The sequence below is a fragment of the Uncinocarpus reesii genome, genomic scaffold (genome assembly GCF_000003515.1).
Source record: "Uncinocarpus reesii 1704 scaffold_4 genomic scaffold, whole genome shotgun sequence".
NCBI classification, from domain to species: domain Eukaryota; kingdom Fungi; phylum Ascomycota; class Eurotiomycetes; order Onygenales; family Onygenaceae; genus Uncinocarpus; species Uncinocarpus reesii.
In genome coordinates, this window is record NW_003052497.1 from 1,095,209 (window position 1) to 1,109,367 (window position 14,159).

The 14,159-nt window shown below is 49.7% G+C and overlaps 6 protein-coding genes across 6 annotated transcripts in view; 2 read left to right on the forward strand and 4 right to left on the reverse strand.

Moving 5' to 3' along the window:
- Nucleotides 1-4,045, reverse strand: part of UREG_06493 (GTP-binding protein) — a gene marked incomplete at both ends in the record, with an annotated part of 6,276 nt that extends 2,231 nt beyond the window's left edge. Inside the window, 9 exons of the mRNA XM_002583480.1 lie at nucleotides 34-1,073; nucleotides 1,147-1,236; nucleotides 1,305-1,375; nucleotides 1,428-1,605; nucleotides 1,878-2,252; nucleotides 2,490-2,815; nucleotides 3,041-3,356; nucleotides 3,423-3,820; nucleotides 3,883-4,045. Of these exons, the coding sequence (XP_002583526.1) occupies nucleotides 34-1,073; nucleotides 1,147-1,236; nucleotides 1,305-1,375; nucleotides 1,428-1,605; nucleotides 1,878-2,252; nucleotides 2,490-2,815; nucleotides 3,041-3,356; nucleotides 3,423-3,820; nucleotides 3,883-4,045 (2,957 nt within the window). The remainder of the gene's footprint in view (nucleotides 1-33; nucleotides 1,074-1,146; nucleotides 1,237-1,304; nucleotides 1,376-1,427; nucleotides 1,606-1,877; nucleotides 2,253-2,489; nucleotides 2,816-3,040; nucleotides 3,357-3,422; nucleotides 3,821-3,882) is intronic.
- Nucleotides 4,046-5,203: 1,158 nt separating this feature from the next.
- Nucleotides 5,204-5,605, reverse strand: UREG_06494 (uncharacterized protein; the record flags this gene model as incomplete). The annotated part of the gene is made up of 1 exon (XM_002583481.1): nucleotides 5,204-5,605. The coding sequence occupies one exon, from the start codon at nucleotides 5,603-5,605 to the stop codon at nucleotides 5,204-5,206; it is 402 nt and encodes a 133-aa protein (XP_002583527.1).
- Nucleotides 5,606-6,533: 928 nt separating this feature from the next.
- Nucleotides 6,534-9,546, reverse strand: UREG_06495 (uncharacterized protein; the record flags this gene model as incomplete). Its single annotated transcript, XM_002583482.1, has 9 exons — nucleotides 6,534-7,447; nucleotides 7,561-7,667; nucleotides 7,810-8,155; nucleotides 8,217-8,448; nucleotides 8,627-8,809; nucleotides 8,863-9,127; nucleotides 9,190-9,235; nucleotides 9,282-9,412; nucleotides 9,479-9,546. The coding sequence occupies 9 exons, from the start codon at nucleotides 9,544-9,546 to the stop codon at nucleotides 6,534-6,536; spliced, it is 2,292 nt and encodes a 763-aa protein (XP_002583528.1).
- A 765-nt stretch (nucleotides 9,547-10,311) lies between these two features.
- Nucleotides 10,312-11,995, forward strand: UREG_06496 (uncharacterized protein; the record flags this gene model as incomplete). Its single annotated transcript, XM_002583483.1, has 3 exons — nucleotides 10,312-10,929; nucleotides 10,984-11,524; nucleotides 11,577-11,995. The coding sequence occupies 3 exons, from the start codon at nucleotides 10,312-10,314 to the stop codon at nucleotides 11,993-11,995; spliced, it is 1,578 nt and encodes a 525-aa protein (XP_002583529.1).
- Nucleotides 11,996-12,596: 601 nt separating this feature from the next.
- On the forward strand, nucleotides 12,597-13,332 carry UREG_06497 (cytochrome b5; the record flags this gene model as incomplete). Its single annotated transcript, XM_002583484.1, has 4 exons — nucleotides 12,597-12,709; nucleotides 12,780-12,906; nucleotides 13,031-13,173; nucleotides 13,197-13,332. 4 exons carry the CDS (start codon nucleotides 12,597-12,599, stop codon nucleotides 13,330-13,332), a joined length of 519 nt encoding a protein of 172 aa, XP_002583530.1.
- Nucleotides 13,333-13,509: 177 nt separating this feature from the next.
- The window catches only part of UREG_06498 (uncharacterized protein), a gene marked incomplete at both ends in the record, with an annotated part of 4,761 nt that continues 4,111 nt past the window's right edge, over nucleotides 13,510-14,159 (reverse strand). Inside the window, 2 exons of the mRNA XM_002583485.1 lie at nucleotides 13,510-13,856; nucleotides 13,948-14,042. Of these exons, the coding sequence (XP_002583531.1) occupies nucleotides 13,510-13,856; nucleotides 13,948-14,042 (442 nt within the window). The remainder of the gene's footprint in view (nucleotides 13,857-13,947; nucleotides 14,043-14,159) is intronic.

Below are 14,159 nucleotides of genomic sequence, written 5' to 3' on the forward strand. Positions count from 1 at the left end.
CTTCATCATTCATTTCCTCTTCATTGTCCTCACCATTCATAAACCGATTCTTTTCTTCTTTCTTTCCTGCCCTTCTCATCGCCCCCGTCTATTAAAGCGTCCGCGTCTCTAAAAAGTCTCACGCCAGCGACTGTCTCGCCAAGGAGTTTGCGTTCCCCTTGCAAACCTATAACCAATTGCTCCCCAAGGCCTCTCTCTTCATCCTCGTCGTCTTCCTCTTTATTAAACGTAGCAGTCTTGACATCGATATACACAGCATCTTTATCGACTAAGACTCCGCCGACATCGGACATTGGCGCGAAAAGCAACTTCTGTTGTTCACCTAATCTCTTTCGACCAGATTTACCTGTTGCCTTGGCAATTGCCTGGTCCATGTGCGGCGTCGGGCATGGATCTGGCAGTGCCTCGATCGAAGACACACTCAAATCTCCTACGCCGGGAACGTGTACTCTGGCGCCAATTGCTGGGAAGTTCGTACCACGTAAATACCCGTAGAGTGCAATGGTCCTATCGCATTTTGAATTTTCTTCAATTGCGGTCGGCGCAGTGATATCCAAGAATCGATCTGCTAGACAGTACGGATGCGAATTTCTCCAGATCAAGGGGCGAGGATTCTTCATCACGGATAAGAATCTGGATAGATTATGAATCTCACGGTCAGGATATCGTCCGTTGATAACGCCGGATAGGTAGAAGAGTTTCGCTCCCTGGTATAGCTCGCTCCAAAATCTGTGCTTTAGTCGTTTTTTCGTTTGTTGTAAAGTGCTTTGCTTCTTGAATAGATCCAGATGGGTGAGAATCCCAAACACATTTCCCGGCATCCCACTAGCCGATAGGGCGTTTAGGAACTCCATTGTTTCCATCTCGAAACCGAAATTGCCGTCGATCATGAGTAGCACGATATCCGCGATTTTCGCAACGTCAATCATGCTTGCCAGCGAATCCGACGGGCACTCCAAGAAGGTGAGTCTTCTTCGCTTCGATGTTACGACGGTGAGCGGCCCGATAGGGGAGCTAAGCGTATGCTTCGAGTAGCGCTTGATTAAAGATTTGATCAGGGTCGTTTTTCCGACCTATGATCCGGCAAATTGAGCGGTCAGTTCACGGAGGTAAATTTCAACAACCACACATGGGTAGAAGACGTACACCCGGAGGTCCCACTACCGCAACAATGATCGGAGGTGCCTCCTCGGGAAGGCGGTCCACGAGGGGGACATGGAGTCGCTTTTCCTTGACCTACAGGGCAGCATCAAGGTTAGAAAGTCGCTCCGCAAACACATGAATCGGCAACGGAAAAAGCGTACATCATGGGACCTAGCTGCCTGCCTTTGCGAACGGCCGGGGCGTGAAACAGCGAAAGCCTTCACATTCGTGCCTGGAAGACGTTAGCAAATGGTCGCATTCCACGAGACGACGCAGGGCCATACCACTCTTGTCTTTGGCCTTTTTGCCCTTGTCCTTCGACTTTCGATGGGGCTTATTTGCCTGATCCTCCATCATGTAACGACCCGTTCGGCGCAGGAGCAGTGATAGCTGCCGTTCACCCTCGTCGCCGTCGTCTTTCGTCTTTTTGCGCCAAAAAATTCCGAGCTCGATTCTGGCTGACTAAGCGGGCTGGGCCCGGACCCTAATCTCGAGCCCTAAAAGCCCGATTCGGCAACCGTCCACTTCAACGCCAGAGTTGAGGCCCATCACAAAGACTGTTAGGCATAGAAGGCTCTTTGAAAAGGTAAAGAAGCGCTATATTGGCAACCTTGTCGATACCATGCCAGAAGAATCACCCACTGACCACCTCAAGGACGATGGCCCCAATTCGCCCTACGCCGGCGTATGATGCGCCTGCAGGTTCTTCGGTCCATGCCGACAAGGCCTTTTACAATCGCATAGCTGAAACGGCCGATAAACCAGGCGGACGGGTCCTCGAATACTCTGCCACCATCCGTCCACGCGCCGGGCATGCCTGGACGGTCCGCGCCGGACAGATCTGCCGAATCACCACTCCGGCGGGACCGCAGGTGGGCGATTTCAATATCTGGAACTTGCATAACCCCCGCGAGAGGTTCTGGGCCACTCGAACCCGGCAGATCCATCAGAGCCACGTCTCGGTGCATGACCGCCTCTGGTCCTGCCTGCCCTTTATGCGGCCCCTCCTCACGATCACGGGTGATTCGTTGGCGGGTTATGGAGTGGACGAGTTCGGTGGCAGAGTGCACGATTGCCTGGGCACCCGCTGTGATCCCTATATCAATTTGCTAATGGGCGGAGAGTCCGATGATTTCCACTGTCATTCGAATCTCACCCGTGCGATAGCGCCATATGGCCTCACAGAATACGATGTGCACGACGTGATCAATGTATTCCAAGTGACCAAGCTTGATGAAAACGGGAGATACTGTATGGGGGCTTCTCCAGCAAAGCCCGGTGATTATTTTGAATTTTTCGCCGAGATCGATTTACTCTGTGCATTGTCGACGTGCCCTGGAGGTGACCTGTCCAATTGGGGATGGGATGGAAGCGGTGAAATGCATGCTACTACACGACCTTTGGGGGTCGAAGTTTATACGCTGACGGACTCGAATATTTTGGACGGATGGAAGTCGCCGGAACCGTCCAATTATAAGGGCATGCACGGCATCACGATGCCCCCTCGAGAGCCTGACGCGAAGATGGTGGGATTGTAGGAAATCCCTTCGATCTTTGAATTGATGGGTTGATACAGTCTGGTAGTCAACTTTGACTTGGCTTTTCCGGCAGGGGAAGATATCTTTTCTTTCAACAATACTGCCCACGGACAACCGGATACAATGTCCAATGTCTAATTGGTTTTTTTGGTACCGCAACCTAGACCAAGAACATTTAGAAATATGCTATTTTGTTTAGTGATTGGGAGTGCATTTTTTGTATATAGGTATATAGCTAGCTAAATGAGATTCCCGTTTCTCTAAAAGCTACAGGATAACCTCCATATTTTGACAAAGGTGGACACCGGCTTTGTAGGCAATCAGATTGTCCTAAGGAGCCGGGCTATATAGCTGCTGACCTTCCTTTTTGAAATTCACAATAACCTCCTGTCCGCCATCCTTGCTAACCAACCATTTGGCAAATTCCTTTGCCATGTCACCATTTTCCGCCCGTTTGCCGATCAACAGGTGGGCAGGATTCAGCAACGGATCGTCCGCGTCGTCGGTACTCTTCTTATAGATGACCATTTGGTCCCGGAGGGCACGCGGGATGGAGAGATATGTGCCAAAATCGGTGATGGTGTACTCCTTGAGCAGAATAGCGGCGGTGAGAGCTTGGATGGGAAAGTTGATGTACTGGTGATACCAGGTGGAGTAAGCGGTCGCCCAAGGCACCTGTGAGGTGTGTTAGCTGACCATATGCATAGATGTCAGGTATATCTTGTCTGACTAGGCACGCACCTGTCCAATACTAATCCACAGCGCCGCCTCCTTGATATTCGTGGCCGATTTATCATAACGGCTCAGAAATCGAACGGGCAGTTCAGACTTTGCGGCCTCGGCAGCGGCGTGCATCTGAGCAAACATACTGCTGATTCCACTACTCTTTTTGAGATTTGCCGGGTTCGAGGGGGGTCCTATGAGCATGAAATGATCTCGGAATGCATAGTAGCTCGGCGACTCGGAGATTCCTTGCTCGATTGAGACGTTCTCGGCCACGGGGCTGTAGGTGATGCCAACATCGATGATGCCGTCTTCAAGATAGTTGATGGACACAGTGGTGTCGCTCTTGTACCAAGCGACTTTGAACGGGTCTGATTTGCCCTCCACCTTGTGTTTGATGAAAGCATTGGCGAGAGCTAGAGCAGGCTTGTCAGTTTGGGGCTTTACTCTAGAGAGCAGTAAAATGGGGAAAGCATACCCTCTACCAGACCGCTTTGCCCTGCTCCTCCATTGCCAATCTTCAACTTTATGGGCGAGGTTTTGGAAGAGAATCCTCCATTGTAGACAGCCTCAGGATCAACAGCGAGAACCACTGCAACGAATTGCAGAACGCAGAGAAAGAAAATCCTCGTAACGAACATGATTCCGGATTCTCTTACTGAGATTGTCCAAGGGGCTCCAGTTTCTCACAATCCTACGTCCAGTTCGGACCTCACCCGCTCCTTTTAAATCCATAGCCAGGAGGCTGTCCACCTTTTTTTCACTCAACAAATCCAGCCACGTACCTCATGGGCTGGCTGGAAGCCGTCACTTTGACTTTGATACCGCCGGGGGTGCAGAGCTGCAATTGATCCAGAGCGGATCGACGCTGATAGCTAGCGGCCGATCGCCTGCAGAGCAGTCAGATTGAGACGAGCTCACAACGCCACTTTTTTCTCGGATGTTTGCATTGGGAAACGCTCGTCCAATCGGCATATGCTGCGTGTAGCCATGGCGTTGTGCAGACAACAGACGGGATTCAGCGTGGTTGAGGTTTGTCGCGGAGTTTGCTTGAGCCTTTGGCAATTGTCGAGGGACGAAGCGAGGCTCGAGGATGAACTGATTTTTTAACTAATTATTACTTCTAGATAGAGCTCCGACGGGTGTAAAAGCCGATTGACAATACCAACGGCCACCAAGCGGACCATCTGCCTCTCTGATAGCGTCACTCGAAGCAACTATCCGAAATATCAATGCTCTCACAAGCATTTGCAACCCAGTTCCCAAATGCACCAGATCTTCTTTCATGCTCGACCTACACATCGAAACGACAATGGCGTCTGAATATTCAACAGGCCGCGAGTAAAGCGAGAGATCAATAATCGTCAGCGCGCAGATTAGATTTGGAGAACAGGACGTTGTCTGCTAAAACGCCATGGGAAAGCTGCTGTCAGACGTTGGGCGGTTTATAGCATCCACACTCGAGTTTGCGTGGGATCTTCCTCATCCTCATCCCATATTTTGCTGCTTTTTCCACCACGCAATAGATTTCTTATGAGCTGCAAGCAGACGTGGATTTTTCTTCTGTTGTTCCATTTTTGCAGCAATTTCGGGATCCTCAGTCCAACCCAACGGGCGGATATCGGGATTCCAATAGACGCATTCGCAAAACCGGTGGGTTTCTCCGCATACGCATTTCGGACCTCCTTTGCCTTTGAATCCTTGTTCGAATCCGCCATCAGGGTCGTGGAGACTCGAATCAGGCCGGTCAGGCCTAGATTGCCTATATATGCGGTAATGTCCCACAACTTCTTCAATTTTTAGCGGTTCTTTTCCTCCAGCTCTCTATCTATGATTCGCATCAACGTGCAATCTGAAAACTCAGGGTTGAGCTTCCGAATTGAATCCAGGAACCTCCATACCATCATGTTGTTGACCATATCAGGCTTGCGCATCTCGTCAGAAACTATATACCACCTATGAATGAAATCCGTGACATTTGCTCGCGTCGGACTTTTGCGGAGATTCGCATATTCGTTATCCACATCTCTTGCCTGCTCCAAAAGGGATTGGGAGCATGTGTGCTGCAAGGCAACAAGCCATTCTCTAGGACTTGACTTGTCATACACACACCCGTAGAGATTCGATGAGATTCGCTCTTGCATGTATTCGATCATTTCTCTCAGGGCCTTCTTTTTCGCGTCGAAATCCCTCAGAGCCATTTTCCATCTAAGAATAGTCATGGGATCGAGGCATTCTTCATCAGTCAAAGCCGGCTCTTTAAGGGTCTCTGGCTCTCGACTTGGATCCATATATTCCCAAATATCATGGGACTGTGCCTGTATTTTGACTTCGAATAGCCAGTCGGGCCAATCCTTGTGGGATTTCAATATAGTGCGATTCATCTTTTCGTTTATTTGAATCGTATGTTCGTTCGGCTACTTTGAGAATCGTTGGGAATAGGGATTCGAATTCGTCGGATACGGCGAATTGGCAACCGATCCACGGAATATCTCTTAGATGAGAATACGGGTAATTCCGAGTAGAGGTTGGGGACTTTGAATGAAATAATAACTAGCGAATCCGAAAGAGCCCGGGCTCGTAGCTGTCAGACGAAAAGTCTATGTCTCCAATCTCGGAGTGCTGGATAGTAGAACTTGTTTTTTCAACAGTGAATGATCTGGCATTGAGGCCATCTATCTAGAGCTTCTATCAGATTTGTGTGTCAAACTCTAGTAAAACAGATAAGCGACAGCTGACAAAGAAGCATCCAAGATCAGATCAGACACAGTGGCACGTCTGTAACTATATAACTAGTGGGCCTGTCGCCTCCTTTCTCCATGCATCCTGGTCTATACCACCAATACTTTGCTCATGAATTGCACTCTAGTTCTCAAGAAGGGAATTCTCTATGATAAAAGATCATTTGGGAACAGCAGGATTCCAACCTGCCACCTCTCTTTCTCAGGTGGTTGCCCCCCAACAATAGGCCTTACTCAGAGTGGATTCCTGCGCACACTCTTCCCCATGGTGGAGGAGATTTGTCGCAGAGGTTGCTTCAGCCTTCAAGGACGAAGTGAGGCTTGAGTATTGCCGATGATAACCAGCTTACTTCCAGATGGCGTGTAAAATCGATTGAGTTTCTTATTGTCAAGTCTCCAACGAGTGTAGAAACCGATCGACAATACCAACAGCCCTCTCAAACAACTTGGGCTCATCCAGCAGGCCATCAAGCGCACAATCTGCCTCTCTGATAGCTTCGCTCGAAGCAACTATCCGAAAAATCAATGCTCTCACAAGCATCTGCAACTGGAACTCCTCAGTTCCCAGCAAATGCACCAGATCTTCTCCCTCACCATGCCAAATCAACCCATCTGCAATGACAATGGCTTCTGAATACTCAACAGGCCGCCAGTAAAGTGATAGATCAATAATCGCCGGCGTAGCACGCGGATCAGATTTAGAGAAAAGGACATTGCCTGCTAAATCGCCATGGACAAGCTGACAATGCAGACTGTCAGCGTCAACGGGCCTTTGAAGCTGCACTAGGCGATCAAACGAGCCCCGAAACCGTGGCGCAATCTGTATGTTGTCTTTCGGCTCCTCAGACCATGCGATCCGGTCGCCTTTTGCCCACCGATGGGTCCGGGCTGCGATAAAGGCAGGTCGCTTGTGTACAGCAGCCACGAGGTCCGCATGGAACTCTCGGCCAGCATGCAGGATGCCATTCCACCGCCTGCCACGCCCGTCCGGATCATCAGCGCAATCGGGTATGAGTCTCGTGGCACCCCATCCGTCAACAACGTATCCGTAGCCTTTCTCACTGGCTGTGGTGGCGGGAATGGGCTCTGCAAGTCGATATCCGGGGGTTTTCTTCTGCCTGAGTAGGACCTCCTGAAGCCGGCTGATGTATTCGGCTTCTTCTTCTTCTCCATCGACGGGTTTTAGGACGGCATCGCCAACTTGGTAGCTCTGCCCTTGGCCCCCGGGTAGTCGCTGGGGAGTGCCACGCAGGCCAAATGCAGCGAGAATGTGTGGCGGCGGCAGGGCATTCATAGTCAGAGCTGGGCGAGTAGTTAGCAATGGGAGGGCTGTCAAAGCTGAAGTTGTACCTTGAATATATAATGACTAGTTGAATGATGGGGTTCCAAATGCGGTCATAACATACGCGACTGACCTTGCTCCCGGTGTTGTCTGCCTGACAGCTGCCTACTGAGTGCTGATCTGGCTCCATGCGGACTCATCCTTGCTGACTTTCTCGGCCTGATATTGAGTGTTATATTTCTACTTCAACAACCAACAGTTATTTTGGTAGACCAGTTGTTATCATACTCAACTCTCTCTCTTCCTGATCATCTGGTTTGTGACTGTGCTTCTTGAAAGATACTCAATGTTGGTATATTGTCGCATTATATAGCTAGCCTACTTTCGCTGGATAAAAGCCAAATCACCCTCCTTGACTCCAATGTTCTTCTCCACCTCTTCAATCCTGTACTGTTTCAATATTGTGATTATTGCTATCTTCATTAGCACATCTGCCATATGCTTGCCCAGACACCTTCCCGAGACAACTCCAAAGCGCATAAATCCATAGCGGTATTCATTGGGTGAGAGGCTTGCAAATCGCTCAGGTCGGAATTCGCCGCCGTCTGGGCCCCATGTGAGTGCATTGGTGTTGAGCCGGCGAACATCGATGATGACCGGAGTCTGCGCCGGGATTTTGTAGCGGCCAATCACCTTGTCAATGGCGGTGTATTCTGGGACCGAGAACCCTGAAATCAATGACGTTGAGTGAATCTGACTTTGTTAAAATGTTTTGAAAAGGGAGCTTACAGATAGCCGGGTGCAGGCGGACACTTTCAAGGCACAGGTAATGCAGGAGCGTCGACTGCTGGGTTATATATTGTTTCAAGTCGAGCTCTGACTCGCATTTTTGGGCAATTATCTCTTCATAGAGCTTTTGCTGGAACTCGGGATGCTTGGCTAGTTGCGTGAACATGAATGCGATTACGTTACCGGTGATGTCGATGTTGGTGAATATCATCTCATCGATGGTTTGGAGATACTGAAAAAGAAGAAATTAGGATGCTGTAAAGCGTCCGGATAGAGCAGAGACCGCACCTGTTCCATGGAGATGGCGCTGTCCTTTTCAACCCCTTTGAATACATGATCAGCGGGTATTTCTAACCCCTTCTGCGAATCGTGTCAGCACGGCCAGTGCTCCCGTATCAGGGTTCTCTTACATTCCGCGCAGTCTCCAGAATACCCATGTTGAACTTTCTCCAATCTCGATGATACTGCTCCAGGACCTGGCTCGAAGAGGTTGGAAGCAAGTTATACCACCGATATTTCTGCCACCGGCCGGTCACTGCGTACTTCAACGCCTGACCTTGCAACTTGCTGATACGGAGGAGATGTGAGTAGGCCTAGCACTGTTTTAGCTCAAAACAGTGATATGCAATGGCTATAAACAACTCACTTCATCGTCGAATGCTTCGCCATAGAAGCTCAATGGTATGACACGCAATGGCAGCAGTTTGCAAGAAGTAGGAGCATGCACAACCATCCTTCCTACACCCGACCGAAGTGAGTCGTTTTTTAGAGCGGTCAACCACTTCACAACTTCGGCTTGGAATGAAGGGATTAAACCGAGACCGGCGTTATGCGTGTAAGCCGGGTCAAAGTAGCGACGCACAGCTCGCCACGGCTCTCCACTGAGTGCGCCGACGCATTGTCCAAGTACCCTTTCGTTGAGCAAAAGTTAATGGCAAAGCTCGTTTTTTGAAGGAAGTAGGAGCCGACATACTGGTAGAAGTAATCCCCAAAGTTCAAATCGGTGGGCCTGAAATGATCTTTGAAAAGTTAGCTTGGCTTCCCTAAACATAGAAGACAACAAACCTTTTGAGTCGTTGCGAAGAAATTCGCGAACATGCTCCGCCGTGTGTATAACTACCTCGCGATGCTTTCCATTCCGAAGGATATACGGCTCGTCATGGGCTAGGTCCTCTCCTTGTTTTGATGTCTGAAGCCTGCCAGGAAGGTTCTCTTGTTAGCCGGGATTTCAGGCTCACTACTTGTAAACCTCCAACACTCACGGCAGGAAAACAATGGCTGCTTTGGATGTTCCTCCAACATTTAATTCTTTCATCGGCACCCCGTCCATGTCAAAACATTTGATCTTCTACAAAGCAAGGGCGTCAGTAAAGCAAATTCTTCTACCATAACATCCTTGTTTCCTCAATATAGCCTCTGGATGTATGGCCTCTGGGCGGAATCACACAACTCACATTGCCATTACGACGCACAAAAATGGCAATGGCCAAGACCCCAAGGGCGTAAGCCAGAACAGAAGTAGGAGAAACGTAGCTGGTCCGCTCAGAGCTGCTGAGAGACCGCAATATCGGGACCCAAGTGTGATCCACGAAGCTCATCTCGAAAGACTAGGAATAATAACCAAAATGTCAGTAGGCGTGGAAAGAAACCTTTGCGGGAGCTATGCGGCCGACGGGGTCCCCGGTGTGGCTCTAGAATCAGACATATACACAGAAGTGTTCGCTGGGAGGATAAGCTTGAGGTGAGGCTGAAATCACGGAGGGCGTATATGAGAAGGACTGGGGAAGCAAAGCATTCCCGCCCATGTTTCCGCACCGTATCCTGAATCAAGTATGGATATTGGTGCAAGTCAACGGAGATAACGTTTTCTCCCCGCCCGTCGGCGTTAATGCGCCAACGTTGGCCTCTGACCCAGAGAATAACATATTTGAAACCGCCGCTCAGTAGGTCACGGATTGAACGTTGTGCGTATTGAAATGCCTCATAAGCTGATGGATCCGAACTCACGAGCAACTAGGTGCCAGTAGAGTTACGACTGGTGATATTTTTGGCTCTCTGTTTAGCACTGTGTCTCCGAGCGAGTAAGCTCATCAAGATGGGTTTCACGCGATGGGTTTTCGAGCTCCCAGATGTGACATTTGACATGGTCCCTAAATGGTCGTACTTGTTTTACTTCATATTCTTCTTCGTCATCACTAAATCAGCGACGTCGAGCATCAGCCGATCATTAGCGGAACGGCGAAAGGGATATGGCAGCGTACCACGTTACCCGCAGTTAATTCCCATCATGGGATTTGACATCGCTTTCTCCATGGCTAAATCTTTGCGAAACCACACTTTCCTCCTATGGCTCCGAATGTTGCATGACACGATTCCAGGAAAAGCCAAGACGTTTAGCATCGACTTCCTTGGTAGGCATATGATCCATACCATCGAGCCGGAGAACATGAAAGCTCTATCGGCAACCGTCTGGAAGGACTTTGGTGTGGAACCTTTGCGGCGCAGTACGGGGGCAAGTATGCCCTTTGCAGACAAGGGAGTCAATACCACGGACGGCCATGATTGGGCATTCAGCAGGTTCTTGATCAAGCCTTATTTCCTGCGTGAAGCCTTCTCCAACACCGATCGTCTAAAGGTGCACACCGATAATCTCCTGAGTCTGATCCCTCAGGACGGTTCTACCTTTGACATGCAGACCCTGATGCAACGATGGGTTCGTCTACTTTCCTCGATTGCGGCAAAGGATGACGCTAACTCTTGCTTATAGTTCCTTGATACATCGACCAATTTCCTTTTTGGCGAGTCCATGGGCTGTCTCCTGTACCCTGAAAGAGCAGAGATTGCTTGGGCTATGACCGATATTCTGCGGGGGCTGCGCCTACGCCTGCAAATGAGCAAATGGCTTTGGTTGTTCCGGTGGAAGGTCTGGTTCAGTGCGATTGACGTTGTTCACGATTTCATCGACCGCCAAGTTGACAGGGCCTACAGCGAGAGGGCAGACGCTGCAAAGGGTCAGAAGCAATCCTCATTTGGGGTCGAGCTGAAGCCCGAAAGGACAGATCTTCTTTGGTCAATGGTTGGAAATGTGCCTGAAGACCGGGAGCGGCTGCGATCAGAGATGCTGCTCCTTTTTGTTCCAAACAACGACACAACCTCGATCTTCATTAGCAATGTCTTCTGGAATCTTGCCCGCTATCCTGAGGTTTACGCCAAAGTCCGAGAGGAAGTGCTTTCCATTGGTGAGAACGCACCGCTGACATATGAAGCCTTGAGGGCTATGAAATACCTCGACGCGGTGCTCAACGAGAGTAAGACTACCCCCTATTCACTGATGACAAAGAGCTAACCAATATGATATAGCCCACCGGCTATATCCAAATGGTATCATGCAGGTTCGATACTGCATCAAAGACACGACGCTTCCGCTCGGTGGCGGTCCAGACGGCCAATCGCCCATCTATGTTAGGAAAGGCGACGTGGTCCAGGTCAACAAGAACGTCATGCACCGCGACAAAGACGTGTGGGGCGAAGATGCAGACGAGTTCAGACCGGAGAGATGGTTTGGACTGCGTCCATACTGGAACTTTGTTCCATTCGGTGGTGGTCCCCGGCGATGCCCTGCGCAGCTGTTGGTCACGACCGAAGCCAGCTATGTAGTTGCGCGATTTTGCCGAAGGTTCAAGGCCATTGAAAACCGCGATAGCAAGGGCTACGTTCCGGTCATGCGAGCGGGCCCGGTCAATACCAACGGCGTCAAGATTGCTGTTACGCCCGTCTAGCGAAAGCAGTTCTTCTCTGGGGCTTTGCAGGATGGATGTCGTTGTTGCTCGTTGAAGATGGGGCGTCGTTCGTATTAGATAATCAGCACCAAATTAGAGCTAGTTAATTCACAAGTTGATTGGCTGAAAGCTGTTTACTCTGTTTGCCACCTCTTAGTTATTAAGCACACTCTTTGTATTAGGTAATACGGTCATGGTATCGGATCAAAGTCATTCCGCATTCCGCTGTAGGTAGGTATGAATGAGGCCGAACTCGAGTCTGAAGACCAATGTCAACTTATGGTTGATTGACCTCAATAGAGGCTCTATCATGGATATCGGATACGGTGGACATTGCTCAATGCAAGGCAATGCTGCTTCTCCGCTCATTATCAGCCGCAAAGTTGGCACTCCGAAGTCACCGGGGAACACCCCTCATCTCCCCGAGGGTCATTAACCCCGACGGAGATCCATGAAGCACAGCACCTGCAAGAGCAGCCTGCTTTGCTCACTTATCTTCAGATCAAGGGTTCAACCATAGGGCTATACCAGATGTTAACAATAGTCTACCTTGTCCCTTTCGCCATCTCCCTCCCATTGCATTTGCTCTGAGTGTTTGATCATGTCACGCACTTTCACACTCCGAGATGTCGCCCGGCACAAGACAAAGGACGATGTTTGGCTCGCGCTTCATGGCAAAGTGTATGATGTGACCAAGTTTCTAGACGAACACCCGTGCGTGCACCCTGATTTCCGTCTATTTGCCTCTGGGCCCGTCTCAACTGACCAGATACCTTTTGCGCAGTGGTGGTGAGGATGTCATACTCGATAAAGCAGGCCAAGACGCCAGCGCCGAGTTTGACGACGTGGGACACAGTGATGAAGCGCGGGAGGCCCTGGAGCCCTTGCTGGTCGGGACCCTTGAACAACAGGTGAATTTGTTCCTTCAGCACAGGCGGCTCATTTGTCATTTCTTTTTTTTTCTTTCTCTTTCTTTCATTTCCCAGGTTGACCGTAGCTAAATATACATCCCGGATACAATTCGTATATGTTTAGGATGGCGACACAACATTGGCACCAAAACCTGCACCATCTCGGCCTTTAACTGCTGAAACCACTGCAAGGCGCGCATCTGGAATTTCCAATAGTCCCTTGGTATACCTTGCTGGCTTTCTGGGTAGTTTATTTGCGATTGGGGTGTATGTGAGCTTCACGGCAATAGGAAGAGTGGAGACTCCCTGATTCTGCTGCTTCGATCTGCCTTTACGAGCTGTCTAGTGTCTAAGTCCAGGAGATTTGAGGATTTTGGAGATAGAAACAAGTCAACAGCATCCCGCTGGGCTGGCATGGATATATAATATATTCTCTACGAAGTAGTGAGAGACAATCCTGCAATGCATAGTAAAATGATGAAGCAGAGCTTCAAAAACCTGGTGTGTTCTAAAAAAAAAAAAAAAAAAAGAAATTATCATTGCTCGTGAATACTTTATATCCATGGACATCATTTGTAATTTTACAAGGCGCTAGAATATCATTCAAAAGGTCATCTCATTTTCCCAAGCCGAAACCGACCAAACGTCCGAACAATCATCCAACAGTTGACCGGTGTCACTCGCCTGTTCACGCTCAGGCACTGCGACAAGTCCTTGAATCCCATCATCTTTCTCTGCGTCGCCAGAAGGTAAATCGTTGGCCTCGGCCATGTGTTTCGCAGGGAGATCGGAACTTGGGCCCCGGCTTTTTTCAAGAGTCAAGCGTTGTAATCGAGCCTTTAACACATTATAGCAACCGTCAAGCGCTTGCCTGGCCGCATCCGCCACGACCTGGTCGGCCTGTTGCTTGCGCGTCGAAACTGACCGGCGCCTCGATGCCCTGATTGTAGCTAGCACGCAGGCGAGAAAGACATGTGCTTTCACACTGGTCTCTCCTCTGAGGATGCGGCGACGCGTGAGGGAGCCGGAGACTTCTATTACATGGAGAAGCTCCTGCCTCGACAAGGATGATGCGGCTGGTGACGAGTCTTCGCGGAGTTGCAGTAGAAACTCGGCGCACAAGGTGACGGTTGCAGCTAGAAAGATATTTTTGAATAGACCATCCCCATAGATACGCAGGTTGGTAAAGTCGTCAATTGAAGAGCGCGAAGGGGTACCGTTGCGACCTTCTCGTAGCTCGTACAGCAGCTACT